This window comes from Echeneis naucrates, chromosome 20 (assembly GCF_900963305.1).
Source record: "Echeneis naucrates chromosome 20, fEcheNa1.1, whole genome shotgun sequence".
Classification (NCBI taxonomy): Eukaryota; Metazoa; Chordata; class Actinopteri; order Carangiformes; family Echeneidae; genus Echeneis; species Echeneis naucrates.
The window spans coordinates 9,963,457-9,987,906 of record NC_042530.1 but is presented as its reverse complement, the minus strand read 5'-3'; the positions used below and the strand labels follow the sequence as shown (position 1 = coordinate 9,987,906).

The window sequence follows — 24,450 nt, the reverse complement described above, 5'->3', positions numbered from 1 at the left end:
AAGCATGGAGTAAACATTGAGGTGGTGCCAGTCTACAGATATCTCGAGGTACACCTGGACCACAAGCTGGACTGGTCCCCTAACATAAATGCACTCCACAGAAAGGGGCAGTGATGCCTCTTTGCCTTAAGGAGGCTCAGATCCTTAGAGATCATGTGAACGATGCTGCAGATGTTTACTGTTCCATTATGCAATCTTTTGGCATGGCAAAACAAAAAGGATTCAAGGTGGCCGGACCAACTAGTGGAAAGTGCTGGCTCTGTGATTGGACTGAATATTATCCATGGTGGAGCAATGCACCTAGAGGAAGTCAAATACTCAGACCATCCAATTCATAACACCCTAGTGGATCAGAGAAACCACAACAGTAGAAGGATAATCCCTCTACGAAGTGGGAAAGAAAGATACAGAAAATCATTTATTCCCAGAATCTACAACTTCTTTACTATTAGAAGATAAACTACCAAACTGCAGAACTGCTCCATGAAGGTTAATAAAGTGATTCTGATTCCCAATAGCATAAGAAAGCAATTCAAGGATCAATAAAAAATAAGTGATTAAAATATGAGAAATGTTTAGATGTCAATATCTATAAAGGACTCAATAACAACATATAACTTCAGGCAGAGCAGCAACATGGAAATTAGGGTTTTTAGATTGGAACTAGAAAGTCATGTGATGATTGCGGGAAACAGCCAATCAGCCATTATAGACTGATTGGATAAGAGTAATGCTTTGCCTTCTCTCAACAAGCACTGCTGATTTTCCATCTAGCAAGACATTTGATTTGAAATTCTAGGCCCAATGAAGACGTTTAGTGGCAGGTACTGAAAGGCTTTGAGTACACCCTCTGCAGCTTTTAACAGAGCGTTACTTAAACAGGCCTAAAAAAGTACCAAGTGCACTCAGGACTTTCTATGGCTTAATAAAACATAAAATAAAACTAAATGTTAAAAGCCTGGCTTTTAGTTTGACAACGATGACAGTAGTCATGACTGATAAAGAAAACTAATTTTGACCTTTTCCTATCCTTGAAGACTAAAATTGCTCACATTAGAAACTGTGGTCTTGAAATTTAAAATATGTGGATATTTACTAGGCATCTGGTCAAATAAAATGCATAGCATGTGTTTTCTTGATTAGGATATTCTTTAGTTTGACAATTTTGCTTGTTCCTGTGCATTGTATATCAGCTGGTTTGCAACTGTTCGTTGGGAAAAGCATGCACTTTCACTACTCTACATGAATCGGCTGAATGCATTTTGTGTGAAAAGGAAGGTAGTTGATTCTTTTGTAACTGGCTTTGCTTGAAGTCCAGTTTTCAGCTGATATCTCCCCATGTATTGTCCTCATTTGGTTTCAGGTTGGTTACTGTTCTGGCTATAATCCAATTCAGGTGAAGCTTGCAGCAACGAAAATATATACTGCTTTTATCTGGATCATAATAAAGCCTCAATTCCATTGCATCATTTTACTCTAAAGGCAATGGGCCAAACAAGTACACTCTTTTATTTACTTTTACATTTTAACACTATAATTCATCCATCGGCCCATTATACTTTAAAATATATCAAAGTGTAAATATGAAATGCAGACAGACACAGAAACAAGTGCAAACTTGTTTCCCTTTACTGTTACGGTGGGCATGTATGGTATCAGTATATGCCTTTAGTTATCCAGTAATTACTACCTGAAAAAGTTTTTTTGGGTGGGACACTGTAATATCCCTCTCTCTCAGAGTAGAAAAGTGAGAACACAAACATCATAGCATGTTTTTGTTCACCAGAAGATGAACTACTCTAGTTTTAATGTAGATAAGCCATGGCCTTAACACCATCGCCACCTTCAGGCCAAACTTTTCATATAATCACTCTGCTAATGCTCAAAAACTTACAATTGTAACATTCTTGCTCCTTTTCTAATCCATCCAACCACAGTTCTTTAAACTCATTATCACAAAATATGGACAGTTTTTCAACAGCACTCATTATAGACTAAAATAACAGATATATAAAGCAATGACATTTATTTCACTATATGCAAAACAAGACCCAAGACGTTCAACGCGTTTACTCAGTTGTTGCATACCCTCTATTAAGCATTTTTTCTTTTTTTACTCATACAAAATTCACTTTGCAGCTTACCCATTATCTGTGTGCTGTGCTCTTTTGTCTCTCAATGACCCTCCTCCTCCAGCTGCTTGTCTTTACTTTTATTTCTCTTTGACCCTTCCCTACTCAAAGCTGTCTATGAGCCATCGTGTGAGGCTTATAAGCATTTGGGCAGGTCCTCTGACACCTACTGGATTGACCCTGATGGCAGTGGACCCCTTGGCCCCTTCAAAGTCAACTGCAACATGACAGGTGTGCATGTGGGAATGCCTGCAGTCATTGATGTGTGTGTGCTTTTGTGTGTACAGGTTTCACACTTCTTTCCATCATGTAGCCCCAGTGACCTGTGAGGGAAGGAAACTCTCCAGTCCTCTTCATTCTTAACCTCAGACAGCAGTTCTCTTTACCTGTTATATCTGGGGTTTTCATTGCAATATTGTCACAGCGGACATTTAACTCTGAAGGAGCAGGCGCGCACACACCCAAAATACATTAAACAAACTTGTTATGCAAACCAGTGGAGTGCTCCAATGGTCTGAGTGACACTTCGGTCTCACACACACACACACACACACACACACACACACACACAGCAGAATAAATAGGTAGTCTGGAACAGAAGAGTACGTAGGGAGAGCAAAGGCAAGACTTTTAATGAAATGTCACTGCACTCCACTGGCTAGCCCCTTAGTCACGCTGAATAGCACACTCACACACATCCTCAGAGACATGATATACACATACACACTCTCACACTCCCTGACTGACAGTGTGAATGAACAGGGAGATGTCTGGTTGACTGAGTGGCTCATCTTATAACGGCACACAGTATCTATTAACCTGTGGAGTCTTATAGTAACACAGTAACTAAACTGCAATTTGCCTGTGTAAACATATTAGTATTAGTGTGTCTGCTATGTGGAAATGTATGTAGTTTGCATAAATTTGATTACGCAAAATTGTTTTGCCATGTTCTATCTCACAGCATTAGTATGTCTAATGGTATTTTGTGTATATGCATGTGTAGAGGACAAAGTATGGACGACAGTTATGAACAACCTGCCACCTAAAACTGCAGTGACTGGTTCCAGTAGAGAGAGACGCACCGTTCTACAGGTCAACTACAGTGCCTCATTGGATCAGGTAACAGAACTGAATTTAGTCTGGTACACACAACCAGTTTCCATCAAAGAAAAGGGAAGTTATTCTCATATGAAGATATTCTAAAATAGCACAGGTCTGTAATATGAGGTGTATTTAAATTGTAGACATTGGGCTCATAGCTTCATCCTGAGGGGCACCATATTTGCATCTTGTTTTGAAGGATGAGAGTCGTATTTTTCATTGAATATTTTAGCTATTTGCAGTTGGCTTCATTGAAATGTCAAATATGACTGTAAAGTATGTTTTTAGGTAAATTGAGAGGCACTTTTATTTTTTTTTTACCCTTTTCTCCCACATACCTGTCTCGGGCACAATTTTCCACCTACTCAGATATCTACTGATCAAAAATGCCTCGAAAAATGCATGAGAAAGAATCACCCAGCAATATATGCCTGCTTGTCCCTCATAGGCATCTGGAGAGACCAGTAACAAAATGTATGTGTGAAACTTTCATAGCTCAGTGAATAAAATATTGTTAAATCAAGTAATAAACAAGATTCTGCTCCGGATTTATATTAGTGTTGTTTTTCAATGCTTCAATGGCAGGTCCTGTATTTTGCCTCATCACAATATATTGTCTAGGCACCATTGGCTGGTATCTGTGCCTTGAGCTTCATTGCAAACACAGTGCTCTGAGCATCTATTGAAGTGGGATTCCTATTTTTCCATAATTTATAATTCAAGTAAACAAACAGTCAAAGTTAGGTTGAGATTGTCGATGTTCTCAACTCAAGTAAGATAACTGAATGTAGAAATCACTCATGAACTTTGAAATATAGTCTAAAATTCCTGCTCAATAGTGTTGATATGAATGGTTGCCCCTCCCTCTTCAGTTCTTTATTAGCCAGGGTGATGTGAATAATTTCCCCTTTTGATATGGTGATCTGCTTAAATATATAGAATAAATGAGGTGTGTAACCAGTGAGTAATTAGCAGCTTCTCCTCTTTCTCTGACCACATCCCACATCAACATCACAGACTCATTCAGGCCACAAACCAAAGTGTCTTATTCTGCTATTTTGACAAACCAACTGTACTTCATGTCTTCTACAGCTTGTGACTGCATTGAGGAAAAAAAATCAGCTTTGTGACACCGTTTCAGTCTCTAGGCATGAAAATAATGTAACAAAATGAGTATTTCACCTTAAGTGCCTACCATTTGTCTGTTGTGGCTCTGTTACATACAATTCACACGGCCTGAATCTGCTCTTTCACACTCAGGAGTCAATAATTTAATCTTTCTGGTGAGTGGTTATAGATTGCAGTTGTCACTCACAGTCAAGCCAACTGTGTGAACTCTACAGGATTGAAACACTCCAGTGAGGAGTGACAGCACTTTCTAACTGCAGACCACTGTGTTATGTGATGACAAGGTTTGAGTAGCATATCGTTCCTGTAATTATGTACCCACCAAATATGTAAGAAACACTTGTTCCATTTTCAGCTTCTCGGAATCAAAACAACACTACTCTGCACTTTGTTTTTGAAGCTCAATAATTTGCTCTTACATGAAATTGACCTGTCTGGTTGAATAAGATAAAATGAAATTATCCATGCTTATGTTTCCAGGTGACAGCTATCACCACCAGTGCAGAATACTGTGAGCAACAAATCGCCTACAGCTGTCAAAAGTCCAGACTGCTCAACACTCCAGGTAAAGGCTGAAGATGGTATCTTTATTCACCACTGAGGCAACACAAGTACACAGTGTTGACACAGACAGAATGTTTGTTGTTGGTCACACATCACGATTTTGATGGGAAGTTCACGCCAACCTCTGGTAATAGAATGAACACAGAAACCAATTAAAAGGGCAATTGAATTCAATATACAAACGTTTCAATAGTGGTGTATTAACCCGTCTAAATTAAGCGTTGCCACCGCCGGCCACTGCACTTCGAATTACCGCAAGTCTGCGAATGTTTGTTCTATTGGAGAATTTCCAGCAGTTTCTGAAACCTGAGAAGTTGGGCTTCAAAGTCTATATTGGATAATTATGGGAATTCCACTTAAGTTGTTGCCGGAGGTCAGTGAATCCCCTCCTTCAATGTTCAACGTTATTCATTCTTTCAACCTATGGTAAACCGCTGGCTATCGAAGGTTCTAAGTGAGAAAAATGAGGAAAAGCACTTTATGACCCGTTTATCATTAATTGGAGTGTTTGTGCTGACATGATAGATAGTACGAAGATCTTCAAATCACCAAATGTAAGGTATTTTTGGGGGTATGGTGTCCACGACTATAAAGCCGACGTGCTTTCAAACTGTTCTATCAGCATTTTAGAGCTAACTCCTTAATGCAACAGCTCAAGTTGGTTTTTCCTCAAATTTGTCGACCATCTCAATGTTAGAACTGTTGCCTTTACCCAGCACGAGAATTACATATGAAACAGACCATTGGCAACAAGTTGTGGCCTTGCTGGGCTCATTCTGACTAGATTAACTTGGATTACATTCATTTGCATTAGTCTGTTTGGCTGTGGTGTACTATAGCAGGGCCTGGTGTTTCATTTTGGTTTGGATTAGTTGTGAAATGGCTGAGTGGTGTAAAGTTTGGCCAGGATTAGCTACATTTGGTTTGTGTTATGATTGGTTTAGTAGAGTTTAAATAGGGTTTAGAATAGTGTTCATGGATGAGAGAATAGAGCTGAGGGTTTGCAGCTGTGTAGCTACAAGTGGTGAAGACGTAGGCAACAGTATTTTATTTATGTTTCGCTCAGTCTGTCAGAGCAGAGTATTTCATCTAATATCTTTAAGGAAGACTTGTGTGTGTGTGTATGCTGTGCATTTTTCACTTTGAGAATAACAAGTTATAATTTTCAGTAGCATTTCTGCCATTTTCCTCTTTTTTATCTGTCCAATACACATAAACACATGTACAGTAGACACACAAACACGCATTCACACTGAGATTCACCTTAGGGAATAGCAATTCATGAAGACAAGACAATCCTGGCAATTACAGTGGGTGAGACAAACAGAAAGAAGGTGAGGGAGGCATCAAAGATGCCAGATTTGTCAGGTGTGTGTGTGTGTGTGTGTGTGTGTGTGTGTGTGTGTGTGTCTTTGTCTGTGTGTGTGTGCATTTTGTACATGTTCTTGCTTCTCCATGGTCCTTGATTGACTGTGTAGGAATAAAGCAATAGGGGGTTAGTAATAGCTGTGGATTAGTGCAGCAGACCAAAACTGAGCAATTAACCTTCACTGCTATGACAGATGGCATCTACAGGATAAGCATACTGTATGCATACACAAGTACACAAACTTTAAATTTTCTTTTCTTTTTTTTTTTTCATTCTCAAACCTAAAATGCTGTGGCACAGAACACACATACACGTTGAAGAGTACTGCTCCCTCATCAACAGATATACAGACACAGTGAGTCAGACCTTCATTAACTATTTTATTCTTAATTCACTACCTTGTAAGTTGGGGAAATCCAATTACCAGTCTAAAATGACAGCGAAAGTAGGACCAGGAAAAAGCATTTACCCAAAAATATGCTTCGTAAATTAGCTGTCAGCTTTCATCAAAATTCACTGTCAACAGCATTTCAGCTGTGAACCACAGGCATAAACACAAGCATGGTTATACACAGATGCACACTTGCTGCTCTTCCACCTCCACCTTTTTCCCATCCAGTTCTCATCTATTACACTGAGGCTGGCATTTGGAGGTAAATGAACCGTTAAATGGAAATTAAAATCTGCCACTAGTGACATCCTTAATTTGGAACTTTGGCAGTAATTGTTCTAATTGTCTGACCCCTTCTTCACCTATTTCACATATTCTGTCCTTTTATCATTTTTACTACCTTTCTCTCATTCAAACGCATCCTACACCTGCAAACACACACGCAGCTTGTCCTTGTCCAATAATCACCCATTTTCAAGTTGGAGATAATTGGAGACCTTGATTCTGATGCAAGCAAAATCACGAACACAAAGGCTCAGATGCCCCCAACCTTCCTTCAATCAGATGCATAAATTTTTGTCCATATATTCTTTCACTAACTCCACACTTACCTCTCCATTTTTTCACTTTTTCTCTCCACTCATCTTTACCATTATGAGGCCTCAGGATTTATCCAACGTTAGTTTATTTCTTCCTTTTTAAATCGTCGTTCTTCCACCACATTTCTCTACCCTGTCCTTTCACTCACTTGGTTAAACACTATTTCCATTAGTGTTGGAATAACAGCTTTACAAGGGGAATTAGCACCTTTCACTAATGATTTAGTGTCATTCCTTTCACCGTAAATGACCTGTAAACAACAAATGGCACAAAGCCTGCACAACCAAACCTCCATGCAGATACAGAAACAGATAAAAATGTACATCTGTCATTTTCTGACACACATACACATTCACAGCTGCAGAGGAGATTGGATGAAGCGTACGTTGAAGCTTCAGTGCTGCACGTCATCATAGGAGCGTTGGCTTGAAAGGTCACCAAAGTCCAATATTAAATGACATTGCAATATTTTCCTTTTTCAATTTGATAACTACAAGTCGGTATACACAAAGGACTAGTTTGGTTCACCTTTGGTTCAAAGCTTTGATTAGAGCAACCATGCTGCCACACAAGAAGTCAATTACGCAAGTGTTTTCATTTGTTTGCCATCAGAGTCTCACATGAAAGTCTGATATTCTGCATGCTCATGCAGCCATCCACCTGCTACACAACAGGAAACTACTTTCTACACCCATGTTCAACCTTGGCATTTGACATCAATGCTGTAAAATAGAAATACAAAATTGAATTGACCAGTAAGAAAATAACTTCCAGAGATTTCAGGGCTGAATTAGAGAAGGAGTGCCAACGGATGAAAATTCTCTTAAATAAACTACCTTGCAATGCATAAACGGCACTTTTTAACCATAATTTTCCATTACTGAACAAAACTATAAATTCTCTCATACACACACACATACACTGCTGTCTTTGTTGAAATTAATGTACACACTCGATTTAACTCAGAGATTCTGTTAAGTTATGAAAACACTTTGTTTGTCTCTTTATTTCCCAGAGTTGCCTGGAGGAGTTTATAATATAATTTATACCATCCAGGCTAATGAAGAGAGAAATATTTCTATCAGATAAATGAGCTCATTACTCCAATGAACTGTGCTTCAGTGAGATATGTGCATGATACACACACTGTTTAGTGACAACAGGCGGGATACATTTTCCGCTTATATGAAGAGGACTTGTCTAAATCTCTGGCTATGCTTACAAGTGTCTTTTGTGAACATTCATTTTCAGATTTCTCATTCTGAAATAGGTGTCAGGGACCTCTGATGTACTTTAGCAATAAAAATAGTGAGAAGTGCAGTTGTCTATAATGTCACAATAAAGGAATGTAATAAATTCTTCTGTAACTTTCAACAAGTAGTTTTTTAAATGGCTTTGTTGTGCATAAAAGTTTAAATTGCCTGCAAATGTTAATGTTACACTACAGCAAATGTTAATGGTTTGACATAATACCCTGACCATTCAAAATTGAAAGTGCTGCATATCCAGCCCTTTGCTGTCTTTGAGGAAAAAGTTTCACTTGATGTCAGCAAAACAACAGCCAGTTAAACTGGGGTGATGTCATAAAGTTAGCATTGCAGAAGCAATTTCTGTCCAATCGTTTGTAAAGTTATTATGTTATTATTATAAAATACCATTACTTCAGGTCTAAATTACTCTATCAAATGATGTTGTGTTTGTGTATTTATTGGCAGTTAAAATGTTACAGGTTTCTAAAGAGGAGTAAAAGAAGGAGACAAGGCAATATATTGTAGGTACACCAAACTGAAGCACAAAGAATGAAAGAACAAGTAGAAATCCTGCTCTCCTGTATCAGGAACCTGTCACAGGTTGAGCAAAAGGATTGAGCTGCGGCCAACACCAGCGATCTTGATAGCAGGGTCTGATTAGCACACATTATGCTGGTCCCACAGTGAAGAGGACTAGTAATTTACTGGTTTACCACAGAGATGAGAAAAATAACTGAAACATCAAATGTAAACAAGTTTTTATCTGACCTTATCACATTTTCCACAGCATTATATGAATTAATATGTACTGAACTGACATTTTCAGTAGCTTGTATTGGTTGTATGAGACACTACCTGACCTGTGTCCCAGCAGCATGTTTTATAAATGGATTGATTGTGCTGTATCACACATCAAGAAGCCTGGTGTAAGAATCACAGCCGTGTGCAGAAACACAGCTAGAAAATGGTCTTTGCTGTAAAAATGTCATGAGAGACAGACAAGAAGAGAGAGCGTGAGGGACACAGGAGGAAAGCAAGGAAACTGGGGTGGTCAGAGATAAGAGATAAGCCTGGTTAAAGATAATGAGGCAGTGTGTATGCGTGGCATTGTTACTGTCTTTTCCTTCTGGGCACTTCTGGTCTCAGTTATTATCTCACAAGTCACAGTCAGCCAGCCACAGTAATATTCCACACATACTTACTGATTTTGCATTTCACCCTAATGACTTCATTCAGACTTACTATTTAACCACTTGTTTGCTTTTTCATTTGTTTGTGGTTTTTGATATTCATCATTAGCCTTTACAAATTCAGCAGTGGTACACAATTTGGTTTTCTCCCTCTCTCACTTTCAGTTTTCAGCTGTTGCCTTTTTATAAGAATAACAGGTACAATTCACACCTGCTTCTTTTTTTGTGGTAAAATATTTTTATTTTATCAACTCTTTTAATTTCTTGTATTCTGACTTTTTATTATCCTGTTGTACCAAATTGTGCCACATCTTTCATTACCCAATTAATGTTCTGGATACAGTGTCATTAATTTGTGAAGGCACTTCAGGCATTAAGCAAGTGAGGGGCCAAGCGAGAACAAAAGCTAATATATTGAAATACAAGAAAAGGAGAACCATCACCAGAGTCCTCAGGCATCTCTCATTCTCCCCATCACCCCAGTGTCAGCTTTTCCTTTTCCTTTCCTTTCCTCACCCCCTTTAGACAAAATGCTAATTAATGTTAAATTATCCTCCTATCGCTCACTGCTTCAAATGCACTGATGGGAATCCACCACCCTTCAAGGTTGCGTGCAGCTTTTTCACCACCATCCCTGGGGCAGGGAAGCTGAGGGTGTTCATTCAGCCCCAAGTGATAAGAAGCACTTGAGGCTGAGGAATAACGTTGGGCTTTATATAGCACAGCAAATTAACAGCTAGAATCATCCAGAAACCTCTTTTCCATTCTTTCAGATGGGTTTGAACAGGAAACTCTCTACAGTGGTCGTAGCAGAGTCTTCACTAATGGGAAACTGCCAGGCCATGTGTGTGTTTCTGACTGTGGGAAGCAATGAGCTTTTTTCATGACAAAGTGGTGTTTAGTGAAAAACTGTACAAGAAATAGAGCAACAAAGTGGGATCTGTCACAGAGGAGCCCAAATCATTTACATCTTATAATGTGTGCTCTCTGGTTGCTGTTGCCTTGGTAATGCGTCATTGCCTGGGATAATGCTATCATATGTTGTGTTGACAGAGTCGTGTGTCTTATCTTGCCCCATGTCTGTCTACCTGAGTGCCACACTCACAGCTTATAGATACGCAGGCACAGGTGTTGCAGGGAAAGTGTATAACACTTTACAGTACATTAAGTTGGGGTAATAAGGTGTTTGCCAGGGCACCATCTCTATTTTTCTTTTTTCTTCCATTTCCTCCGTTCCACCTTTCCTTTTCTCAGTTTTTTTTCCTCTCGCTTTCATCATGTTTTTTATTTTCTCTTTTTCAGTCTTTCAGTCTCTCAGTCAAAATCCTGAAGGTCTCATGGGTGCTGGAGATTTATATATTTATTTTTTTGTATTATAGGAATTCCCTTTTGAGCAATGCCTATAGTGGGTAATCTGTCTGATGTTGGTTTCTTTGGATGGGTGGTGTATTTGGTGTAACAACTCTAGCTGCTAGTGAAGCTTTTAGGCTTTGTCTTAGTGTGCGTGTGTGTCTACACAGTTTTCAGTCCTGTATGCCCCCCTCTCCTACCCATGTCCACTTCACCCAACATGTTAAATCCTCTCACAGCACAAACAGCCAAAATTCTGTTTTAAGATAAAGAAAAAGAAAAAATAGCCATCATATTCCTTAGCAGAAGAAGAGATGCATTCATTAAAATGTGCATACATTTGTCTGAATTAATTCAGAAAGATCTTATCTTGGTACACACAGCGTCAAGAGTTGTTCCTAAAATCAATCAAGGAAGAATACATTCTAGTTAATTCCTCCCTGTGCAGACTAGAAACAATACAAAATGTTCTTTGAAAGCGGCAGTACTTTCCTTAAACGTAGTTTACTCTTTCTCATGTTTTTCCCTTGGGAGGAATCTGTCTGAAGTATCTGCAGTAACTGCTGGCACCTGAAATTAGTGCTCTATTTCAGGATATAGCTAAAGATCAAATGGCATGAGATGCTCTGGGCCATGTTTTGCTAGAAGTAAACTGGTTCTCACAAAAAGGTAAAAGTAGACTTTTGTAGTCTCCTCTTTGCAATTTATCCATTCATTTATAATGCAGAGGAATAAAATGCACAAATGTTCTGATAATGCTTCCTCAGTGTTTAGGCTCAATGATTGCCATGCTTCAAACGCTTTGAGATAAGTAGTGTCAGGGGCAGATCATTATAAACATTGTCCATGAAAAAGAACAGTTCGACAGAAAGATGGCCAATATAAATGTATTATTTATAATGCTAGTTTCTAATTAACTGCTATTCCTGGATGCATAACAAATGAAAAGGTGGGTAACATGATTTATTCCATGGTCCAGTTTAATATCATTTTAACCCTCATAAATTGAACTTGAGTAACTTGAATTTGTAGTTTGTAGCAGCTGTAAATACTGGAAGAACACAAAATTTCAGCTCAAATATCTCCTTAACAACTCTCAAATTACAAAAATCATTGCAATAATTATGGGGGTTTTGAATAATCACTGATAGAAGCAAAGCATTTCCATAAGAAGTTACACGTGCAGGTGAATGCAAATGAAATGTAACCTTAACTATGTCATCATGAAAACAGATTGATGTTTTGAAATTCTGTTCGTCACACCCCTGATTACAGGCTTTTGTTTCAGGTCTTCCTGTTGTTTCCTGGCTTTGCTATTTCAAGACAGCATAAGCAGCACAAAACCTCAGCTGCAAAAAATTGCTTTCTAAAAAACAACAAAGTGGGTGTGTTGCTTCCATGCCCACTGTCTCTGAACTCAGAGAAAAACACATTCAAAAACATACACAAATAACAGACATGTATATATGCGCATCATGAGCGTGCACACAATGCAACACACTCTCCAAGCACGATCACAAATATCCTTTCCTTATTGCTTCTCTTCTTACATTTTTTTGTTTTATTTCTGCAGCAGCTGATCACTTTTCCTTTCTCACTGTTACCCGTTTTCCTCCCTCTCTCTCATATTCTTCTGTTTTTTTCATCTTATCTCATCAAGAGTGCACCTCAGGCATAGCATATACAATGGCACTGCACACAAATACATTACACACAAGAAAAGTATTAATGCACAGAGATTTCAACAAACAACATGTGTTATTGCTATGGCCTCTCTTCTTTAATTACACAATCCCAATCAATGAGTATTGACTGTATTTTTGATGATGCGTGTGTGTGTGTTTGTGTACAGTCCCTGACAAAAGTCTTGTCACTTATCCAAGTTATAGGATCAATTGGAATTAGAAATGGCTTATATGAAAGGCAAAGGCCTCTAGATTATGCTTATTATACCAAAAGAAAGTCATGCTCATCATTCATTGAGTCCTCCAAGCCCCCGACTGCAGCCACCTGGCCACAGCATCTTGCAGGTTGCACAAAGAACAATGGACGGTCCGTCGGTCCCAGCAAGGCTGTAGCCACAGAAAGAAATCCAACTCAAAAGCACCACTGTCGCGGGTTCATGATTATCTGGCTCTGATGAGAGCTCCCAGTCTGCCTGTGTGCTTCCTACTCTCCTTGGTCCTGGCTCCTACGATGTGTAGAGAATGCAGATTAGCAATGCGACCTAAATGAGGATCACCTGTGCCAGGTGCTGTGTTTGCAACACCACTCCCCTGCTCTCCAAGTGCCAGGTCAGCACTGGTGTCTGTTCTGCCCCCATAACAATTTATTCTGCTGTATATGTATCTAAACCCAACATACGGGCAAAACATAGGACTTGTATGTGGACATAAAAAGAAATGCTTTGCAGCTGTTACAATAGTCAGCAGGACTGCTTTTGTTCTAAGAGTGTTTTTTTTTTTTTTTTTTTTTTTTTTTGGGGGGTTCTTGAACTGAACACCTGAAAAAAAGGCAATCACCTGGATTTTAGCATACACAAAGCATATTTGGACTTAATCCTATGTGTACTTCTCTCGAAGACCAAGTTATGTTCCTGCATTTTATTTGCATATTTGTCTGTGAGCGCATTAGATAGTGAGGAAAAGTTAATCCAGAAACATCTTTTTTTTTTTTTTTTTTTTTGACAGCACAAAACTGAGTGTAAATTAGAACCTGTGAAGCTAAAAAACACCTTTATTGTTTATCAGAACAGACTTTCATGGTGTGACGATGAGAGGACAGACTGAAAGAAGGACAAAAGAAATTGTTGCATCTTGTTCAGAAGACGGAATAAATGAAAGGGGCTTGTGAGATAAAGATTGATGTAGAGTGACAGAGAGTGAAGAAAATAAGAGTAAGATGGAGGAGAGAGGGAAGAAGGGTAGAAGTAGAAGCAGATTAGTTTGTTTTCTGCCACTTGCTATTAAAAGATATGTTAGTACCAACATCCCAGAAAGCCTTGAATAACACAGCAAACCAATACATATCCACCTTAATGGGATTTTCTGAGTTGTACTTGCTTCTCCTCATGTGCAAACCCACAAACCAACTACACACACAATGTGCCATATGGCCACTGCCTGATAAATAGCAAAGGGCGAAATAGAAACAGCTCACATAAGGAATAATTATGATAGTGTCCTCTCATTTGTTGTGAGTTGAGGGGTTAATCTCAATTTTGAAGCTTTCTAAAGCCTTCTATGGCTCTCCATTACTCCATCTCAAGGTTGCCTTGGACAACGGATGCACTTCAAGCTGTGGTTTATGACCATAAACTGATCAACAGACATAGTGGGTTCAATGATGGAACGCATGCATGCTTCCTTGCATTTGTATATGTATACTGAAGGACTCCTTGCCTTTTTACTTTTCTCTCCCTCACATACATTTATGTATGCCATGACCCATGAAGTATTGTCAGCACCAGTTATGTTTATGCATGCAGCAGTGTGTCTGCATCAGTGCAGTTTATTGGCATCTGTGAGTGTGTATGCAGGAGTCACTGGAGGCAGTTTTAGCACAGCTCTCGGATTACAGCGGGATACTCAGGCACAGAGAGATTAGACCAATTGGAAAAACAACAGGAGAAAGACAGAGGAAATATTACACATTGGTGCTAGTAACGCAACACTGAGGAAAGTTGATTATCCAAGTTGACCTTGAGGGGGTTCTGAAATTAACCCGGGGAAAGTTAGTGAGACAAAGTTGTTGAAAGATAAACTTTTAAACAGCTGTCGTGTGTAAGGGAGGGGGGAGGCTGAGAGAATCTGTGATGAATCTGCTCCATCAGTGTCAGTCAGTTTACACTTGAATGCAAATTGTGTGCAGTGTCTGATAGCATTTCTGTGTTTGTGTGTGTATGTGCATTTGTTTTCTCATAAACTTCATGCCTGCATGCAGCTGTGTGTTAACATCTGTGTGGTTATATTGATGCCAGTAAATGTCAGTGTGTGCCTGTTTCAGAGTAAGTTGTGTTGTGCCAATGACACATTGCTGTGGAGCAAGTGTTGTCCCTCACACTGGGAGAATAAACAAACTAATGATTATTCATGAAGTTTATTTTATCAAACATTGATGTACCGTAGGACATTCTTTTGTAATTTCCCAGCCCAAATAGTGTTTGTGTGTTTGTGTGTGTGGTTTTATGTGCATATTCTTCATGTGTCATCCTGTATGTTTTGTACACACAGCCTCACCCATTCCAACGTACTCGTGCATATGACAGCCTCCTGAGTATCAACAAATGACAACTTTGTGATCATGTTGACGGAGCTCTAATATTTGGCAGTATATCACCTTAATTAATCTCATGCTTGCAGAGAGTGAGTCATGATTTAACTATTTAACTACATTAACTTCATAATGTAGGCTGTAATGGCTGAATTAGGACTTAAATACAATTTTTTTCAATACCTTCACTAATTGTATAAATAGGGACCTAGTAAATGAAAGGCAGAAAGAAACAGGTTAAAAAAAAACAACTTTTTTCTTTTTCAGCTTAATCCATAACCACAGTGATGCCATTGCATCCTGAAACTGCATAAAAATATTTAGGGACTTGGCCACTCCTGAGGAAGAACCACCCCAACAAAGTAGAGCAGTAGGCAGATTAGGAAAAAGCATAGATAGGTATCATTTTCATATTGTATGTCATGGAGGTCATTGACCGTATTTTAACAATATTTGTCAGAGTTGGATGGTTTTGTTTTGTTTTTTTCTTTTTCTTTTTTTGATGCAGCACTTGTTTCAAGCACACACAGGAAGTCATTTTGCCAAAGACAAACAATGCAACTATACTCACTTTTGGGTTTTCGAGGGGGAAATTGATTTGGATTAGGATGAAATACCAACAGTAATGTTAATCAACAATAACAGAGCCTGGGCATTAGCTTTGTAGTTTTACCTCCAAAGAACACAAATTGCTTGTTTGTCATTAAAAATGCAAGGGTTGAAACAGCAATGGAACTTAAATTTTGTGGTGTTGTTGTTTTGCTGTTCACAAAATAGTCATGTGATTGTGTGCCAACTGACAAAATGTGGAGAGAGAGACAAAGAAAGGAGGCGATAGTGTGAGATGGACGCTGTGATCCCCATTAACCCGTTAGATGAAGTAACAGCTGGACACCTACAACCATCTGCAGCGTGTTACCTCCCTAAACAAGACCATTTAACCTGATCTCTGTCTCTCACACACACACATCACCACCAAAACATAAACACATGCACTGATCTGTCTGTACCCCTTTCCTCCACCACACACTAATCGCATCTGAGTAATTCTCTCACTGTGTCAAAAAACACACACTCTTTGAACTTTCTCACCCCTACAAGTCCGTAATTTTCCAGCTGTGTAGGCAAGCAGCAGTGGGCAGTTTTTCCCCCTGACAAGGGTCACCAGCCCAAGGGAGAGAGCCCGCTGTCTTTTCTCGGCCCGCCTGAATGGCTGGAGCACAGACAGTGAGATAAACACTTGAAGTGGGAAAGGAGTGGTAGAAAAGTGACAGGGAATAAGAGGAAATCAGAGGGCAGCAAGGAGGAAGAAATGGAGCAAAGATGGGTGGGATTGTGGGAGGATGGAACACAGGAAATTAGAGAGCATGGTGAGGGGAGGAAGGTGAGTGGGGGGGGCAGGCGGCTTGCAGGGTGGAGGTGAGGATGTTGTGGTGATGGTGATGGGTGGGTTTGTGGTGGGGGGGGGTGGGTCCAGTGGACCACAGCATGATAGAGCACAATGTTAGCGGATAAGACGGGTGTTGAGAGGGGGCAGGCTAGGCTTGTCCACAGCAGCTTTTGTCAGACACACACACACACACACACATAATGCACACATACATACATTCCCAGAGCCGAGAAGGAAAGAAGTGTTAAAGGGCCAATGTGTTTGTTTAGGAATATTTAAGAAGAAGGTTGAGTGGGAGAGAGAGATGGAGCAAAAGGAGGGAGAAAGCCCACACTTGCATAGTCCTCTCCGATTTATGTGGCACCGTGAAAGGCAATTTATATGTCTAACACACTGCAAGGATTTCAAGATTTCAGCTTGCCTTTCATGCAGATACCCTCCATTGCTCAAGAAAGTGCTCTATATGCAATTTTACTCAGTTCATTGTCTATAACTGTCTGTAACATACACACACGCGCACGCACACACACACACACACACATAGATCATTGGCCCGACAAAGGTGGAAACCTTTTTCAATTTAGGTTTCTGTTCAAGCTGGAGTGATGCATTGCAGTGGGTCTCCTTGGCTACCACAGAAAAACTGCAGTAATACAGCTGAGGTGAAGGATGATTAAGACACTGATAACTTGAGGTTTATCCAGTACTATCATCTAGGAAGTGTACAGTGGCTGTTGCATGATTCTTATTTGCACGGATAACGGATTTGGCAGTCCTCAGCAGGGTTATCGCAGTGAAGAAATTGACTCTTCAAAACACGAATTAAATTGTCATCATTTAACTTTAGCTTAAATGTACATACTTCAAATGCTGTGCTCTGCTGTGCTATGCTAGGTAGGCCCAGTCGATTGAAAGAGAGAAGTCCTTTTTTGTATGCTGCTTTCTAAAGTCCAGTAAGCTTGTGCAGCTTCCTGTTTGGCTGAAGGCACATTTGGCCGTGTGGCTTCTGTGTCTGTATTGAGTTCACCGGTCGCTCCCATACTCACCTTACAAAGTTATCCTCTTAATGATTCTCTGCTTTGGGGCTCCTGCTGCTTGTGTAATTCAGCTGGCAGAATTTGCATGATAGCCGCTGGTGTGAAATTAAACTTGTTCACTGCTCCCAATGCCAGGTGAAAGAGATAAAACACAGGGGCACAGTTGGCTTTTGTAGGCTTGGTGGCCTCCTTTGTCACTTGCTACACAATGACCAACAGTAGCTGATTGGTAGGTCGTAAAAAAGGTTTTGCACCCAGTTGTGACATTAAAAGGATTATAGTAAAATAGGTTTGAATGGCTGTTTTTTGTCTTTTAAAAAGAACACATGGGGTCCAATTTCTTGGTGGGACTGAGGTCCAACATAAGAATATGTTTGTTAAAAAACTGTTATAATATTTTGCTTTGCCTTGGTTTTACTTGTGGAAAAGACAAGATGGTGGAGAAACAAGGATTCCTTACGTACCTGAACACACATTGGCTACCTGGCTACATATCCCCGTTTTAATGATGAGCTGCTGTTTCCCTTTTGAAACCTACACCTTTTAACTTGAGTATAAATTAGCACAGCCAAATCTCTGACCATTACATCAAGGTCTTATCTTTGTCTTGTTGAACATCTGGACTCAACCTAGCTAAATCCCCCACTTTTGCTATTCATTTTTCAAACTCATTTGTTACAAACCTCTGTGGTTTTAAATTATGCAAATTGTGTCTGTCTCAGACATGTTTAGGCCTGCATCTCTCAGCCCAGACTAATCCCATCCAATTACAGAGGCAAAGAGTTTGATGTTATTTGTGACTGCGCCTTTACTCACGTAGGTCTGTGTCAGTGCAGGCAGCAGTTCAGTTCATAAATTTGGAGTATAATCAGAGTGTTTAGCGCCTGATGTCCAAATTACTTTCTCAGAGAATAAACCTGAATCAGACCACAGAGCTGCTGAATTCATAACCATAAATGTGTTCAACAAGCAAACAGAAAAGAACGCAAAATGAGCAATTCAAGGGGCTTAATCCAAGCAAATTTGTTCATGCTCACAAATTAAAAGGCCTCCTTCAGTGACCTCATTTCTTTATGTAGAACAAACGCAGATGCCGTATATTCTCACAAGTCCCACAGCAGCAGCTTCGAACAAAGGCTCAAAACATTGGTTAACAGCTGGCTTTATTCTGTTCCATGGTAAAACAGTCTGCTTCCCAGCACCTCAAGGGTGTTTAAATAACAGTTTGTGATGAGCTACATGTGTGTACAACATACATAGAAAATTACAACGGACGAGTTTCTGAGATAGTGCCATTGTTGATGAAGCAAAATGTTTGAATGTTTGACCTTTAGAAGTGATCAAATTCTTGCTTCTCCATTTGTGTTCCATTGCCTAGTTGTCTCTGCCATGGCTAGACCATTGGCCACCTTTCCATGCACAAACACAACCTATCAAAACTTGAAAAAGAAAATGAGGCTGAGGTTATTTTCTTTATATACTTTTACTTTCAGTTTTATTGTAATTCAAGTAGGGACCTTCAACTTCTCACTGAGAGAGTGTATTGTTCGGTACATGGTGGTTTTGTGTCTTGTGGAGTGGAAAATAGCACACCATCACAACACTCTGAGAAATAGCCAGAGACTCTGAAATGCCATGTTGCTCTCTGTCTGTTCTGCCTCAATGTGAAACTGTTTTGTTTTTTTTGTTTTTTTATGTCCTTGTTGTCAGTAACACTACACGCTTACAATAGTTGCCACAACAGGACTTGATGTGTTCACCCATTTCAAAAGGTGCTGTGGCTTTTTGTGTGTAACCATTGATATGTATATATTTATGAAGATGCAATGGAAATCACAAGAACAAGGAAAAGATTGTGAGAATGGGGGAAAGGAAGAAAGAGTGACAATAAATAAATAAAATGCAGAACAGAGAAAGGAGGGGAGAATAGTGTGTGTTAGTGACGCTCACCAGTGATGTTTGCTGCTGTGAAACTCTGCAGGAGGTCATAGGGAGTCTACTGATGTTTCCCAGCAATTCTTCCTGAATGCTTCTTGCAAGACAGTTTTGGAATTATCATAATCCATTTTCAGGGTGTGCTGGAAGATTTGTCCCATGTGGTGGGGTGTAAACTGAGATTAAATTCACGCCATGATATCAGGCCATCTCTCTGGGTGCAAATGTAGATGGTATGTTCGTAGATATCTTTGGGGATAATGCCTTTAAAGAGCATGACATGTGGTTGTGTGGCCATCAGGGAATGTTTTAATGGTCCTGCATCTGTTAACTATGAACTTACTATAGCCCCAGAGTGAGTTTCTCACCGAGACCTGAGATAATGGTGCATTAGAGCAGTCCTTGTCAACTTATAAGGTCAATTTCCAACAGATAAAGCAAAGAACAGAAAGGATAGATGGTTGTTCTCCAGATTTGGGCAAAATAGGGTTACATATGGAGCAGCCTTTGAAAACTGTGCAGCCTTGTCAGCCTATTATGATGCATTTGGTTTTGAAATGCAGATTTCAAAGGAAGCAGACCCTGAAATGAGGCACAGCAAGTGTTTTTGAGTGTGTGCTTGTACATCAGCATGTGTGCTTGTCTAATATACGAGTCTCTCAGAGTTTATCTGTTTGAATATGCACTTGCACTGTTTGTGCTACCGTATAAGGATACTTGTCTGTAGCTCCCAGCTTGCCTTGGGCCATCCTGTGGTGTTTAAATCCGTGTATCATCTGTCATTTAGCCCTCTATCCCTGTGGCTGTGAGAAGCCGACTGCCTCCTCAGTGCTTGCCACCCCACAATGCTTACAGTACAATAACTCAGGAAAGCTAACAGGATCACATAACCTACCATGACTATTGAGAACACCAACATTTGAATTTGCTTTGTTGTTCAGCCTTCCTTTATCAGTGCTTCAAAATGTTCAGATTTCTACCTGCTCAGCTCCTTTTTTGCTTTTCATTCGATGTTAGGCTTTCTTCTTTGTCTCTTTCTTTTCACTCTCTCTTATCTCTCTTGTTCTTCCCATCTGTATTCTCTGTTCTTCCGTAGACTTTGTAAAATGTCAAATAGCATTATTTTTGAGCAAAATCTGACCAAATTCGGATGATTTTTATTCATATGCTGAATTTGTATTCTTGTTTGTAGTTTTAAAACATAAAAGCCTCCATCCAGCAAATAATATATGTGGTCAGTCATTTATATTTATATAATGTTAATGCCTTCAAGTCTAGGACATCCTGCAGGAGTGACATAAGTAAGGTTGACCAACTCTGTACTTTTCCAGAAAGCTTTATTGAAGAATCCCTATTTTTCTTCCGGCAAGTAATAGCTTAACTGCACAGCTTGCCATTAGAGGATGGTGATGAACTGCAAAAGGCAGGAATTGAAATACTGCTCTCTCCCACTCTCTCCTTTGGTGGTTAACTATGGTCGAGAGTGGAGTTTAGTTTCTGTGGAGTCTAAGGGAGGAGAAGTCTGGCAGAGAGGGCAATCATGCCCACGTTGTCGCCTCCAAGGCCCAATGCTTCATCTCAATAAGCCCCTGTCTTCCACCAGCTTTAGAGCAGTTGGAAATAGTGTTTGTCACTTGTGTGAGTGTGCACATATGTACTCACTTAAAAAACAACAAAGATTTCAGGGTTTCAGCCAAAGTGAGAGGTTAGGCTTCATAGAAAAGCAGAAAAAGAAAAATGTGGCATGATAAAGAAAAGGGAAAATTATAATCAAATAAGGAAGTAAAGAAAGAAGATGAGAAGAAGCTCGTTTTTTTCCAGGGCTGTGATCCCTACATAAAAAAAGATGACATGAAGGTCTTGGTCAACAAGGAGGAGAAGAGGACTCATACTGACAGTGGGAACTGGCAAAGAATCTTCAAACTTTAACTTGTCTGTCCTTCTTCTTACTCGATATTTTCTTTACTTCTTGATACTTTCAGTTCAATAGAGCTGAATTCTCGAGGCCTTATTGGTCTGGAGGTTACATATGAGAGGTTGTCAAAGAGTGAAAAAGAATGTGAACATGATAAAAAAAAAAAAAAAAAAAAGCAGCAGGCATCAGTTGTGTGTTGCTGCACCTTGTTAGTAAAGAATCAGTCTCTAGACCCATCCACTGTGATCTAATATGAGCATTTCTCTTTTCCTGTATCACCCCTTTGTCCAATTACTGTATTCTCTTGTCTTGTTCTCTCACTGTCTCACTTTCTCACTCACTTCCTGAAATGATTTCTGTTTGCTTTTAACTGCCAACAGTCATGAAAGTCATGCAAGACTATCACCCATATTGTCAAAATCGTAAATTCATCCCTCAGGTTAACAGATGAAATTTGGAGTGTTAGGTGCAAATGTTGGAGAGCAGAGCGCTTGTGCTCCTGGTCCCCTGTTTTTTATTTATTATCATTATTATTATTTATTTATTTATTTGACTAAAAACTATTGTTTGTCATTTCTTTTTAAATAAGGTAACCAGTGTCAGGTCCCCCCACCACCACCACCTCTTCTCCTCCTGTCTGTCCTCACTAGTTTTGCAATGCTTTTCACTCATGTCTCTGCAGGAACTGACCTACCTAGTGAGTAGTATGAACGTTGCTTTTAGCTCCTCAGACATTTTGCCGTCCACCTTACTGAAAGGAAAAATTGTAATTTATTGCTTCCAGTTTGTTTGCTATTATACGCAGCTTGCTGGTTTCTGGTTGCGTCTCTTCCGACTTCAAATATGCTGTTCTTCAGCCTCTTCGTAAAACGTCTAGCCTGGACCCCTCTTAACTCATCAGTTACTGGCCAATCACCAAGATGCCCTTCCTGTCCAAAATCCTATAAAAATCATTGCCAGCTTACTGCTGCATTTGGTGAATACAATATCTTTGACAAATTCCAGTCTGGTTTTGGTCAAAGTCCATCTACAGAGACAGAAAGCAGAGTTTCTAAGGACCTTGTGACGTCTTCCGATGCAGGAAACTGCTCCACCCTGGTGCTCCTCAATCCCATTGCAGCTTTTAACACTGTTGATCACCGAGACTTATAGAATGGGCTGGTCTTTCAGAAAGCGCCCAAAATTGCTTTGCTTCATGTCTGCCGGGTATGTATTTCAATCTGAGAAGCAAATGGAAATAATCTGTGGTCTCATTTCATCATGCCTAAACTATTGTAATGCCCCATTTACTTGCCTTAATAAATCATAAAGAGAGCTAGTTGGCCCAGAAAGCTGCTGCTAAGCTGCTGACCAGAGCCAGTAAACCCGGCATATGTCTTAACTCCTGCACTGGCTTCCCTCAGGACAGAGGTCGGTTCAGTTCTAGTCACTACATATCGAGCCTTAGATGTCAAGGCGCTCAAATATTTAACAGACCTGCTCCACATCCACGCCCCTAGCTGGCCACTGAAGTCTGAGGACATGGGTCTTTTTAACTGTTCCTCACACCAGGCTCAAAACAAATCTCAAAAATTGTTAACAGAATTTTTTGCATTGCCTCCTTTGAAGAAACAAATGACAAAAACGTGGTGCAGTAGTGCACCGGCCATTGTGTTTGCTAAGTGGTGGCGGGGATTAATGCTCTATCTTGCACTTACTGTTGGTTGTGAGCAAGCTCTTTTTGCAACAGTTTTCATGCAACATGTGTTCTGATGAGAAACTGTTTAACAATTTCTCCACCATCACTACAAGTTGCACTCATTTTCTCACTCCACTGCAAAACACTCAATTGCCATCATTTTACTGGCTAGGTCTGTGATGAGTTTATGTTTGCTGCACTGCATCCTCTGATGGGCTACAGCATCTGTCCTTTATTTATGGTTTACTTGATGCAATTAATTTGGCAAAATAAACTAACCGTCCCTTTTTGAGAATATATCTCATTTGCAATGCAACAACGGATTTTAGGTTTTACAAAACATGAAATAGATTACAAAAGAAAAGGTGGGACGGAGCGACATTTTCATAAAATGTTCCTCTATAAGACAGTTAATTTCATTCATCTTCAACCGCTTATCCATTTCCATGTTGTGCGGCTCACATTGGGCGAGGGTGGGGTCACCCTGAACAGGTCACCAGTTCTATAACACAGTGCAGAATATAATTACATATAATCCACACATCTTATTATTTTTCATATACCACCTCTATCTACTTAAAAACCTTCAGTAACCGTTTCCTGTAGTAATAGTATTTATGCATAGTGTACATGCATTCATGCACGTGTGCCCTGATTAAAATGTGTCAGAGGATGATATTGTTCTGACAAGGTATTTCCATACTCTCAAGGAGACCATTTCCACACTGAACACAGCCTATCACTCATCAGGCATAATGTTCCTGGGAATGATATCCCCTAAATGACCCCAGGAATTATGACAGTAGCTTTGCCATCCAGGAATGTCAGTGCTTTGGGACGACCTCCCTTTGGCGACCAGTGATCATGTTCCAACAAGAAATCATTCCTGACCTCCCATCTTGTATTTCCCTCAAACACCCAGAGAATTACATTTTCATTGTGCTCCAAGCACCTTGATGCATTGCTGTAATCCACCAAGTGGCTGAGGTACATCCCACGCAAGGGTAGAGCTGAGGCTGTATCTAAACCGCTAATATCATAAAATCGTGATTGGACAATGACTGAGATCTGTCATTACACTGAAGTTCAGCACATGGACGCAGGGACAGGACTATATGTCATCCTTTTCTTTTCACTCAAAGCAA

The 24,450-nt window shown here is 39.8% G+C and overlaps 1 protein-coding gene across 1 annotated transcript in view; it reads left to right on the top strand.

The window, feature by feature from the left end:
- The window catches only part of cntnap2a (contactin associated protein 2a), a 285,019-nt gene that overhangs the window by 195,960 nt on the left and 64,609 nt on the right, over positions 1-24,450 (top strand). Inside the window, exons 13-15 of the mRNA XM_029528868.1 lie at positions 2,244-2,363; positions 3,139-3,254; positions 4,845-4,929. Coding sequence (XP_029384728.1) covers positions 2,244-2,363; positions 3,139-3,254; positions 4,845-4,929 — 321 coding nt within the window. The remainder of the gene's footprint in view (positions 1-2,243; positions 2,364-3,138; positions 3,255-4,844; positions 4,930-24,450) is intronic.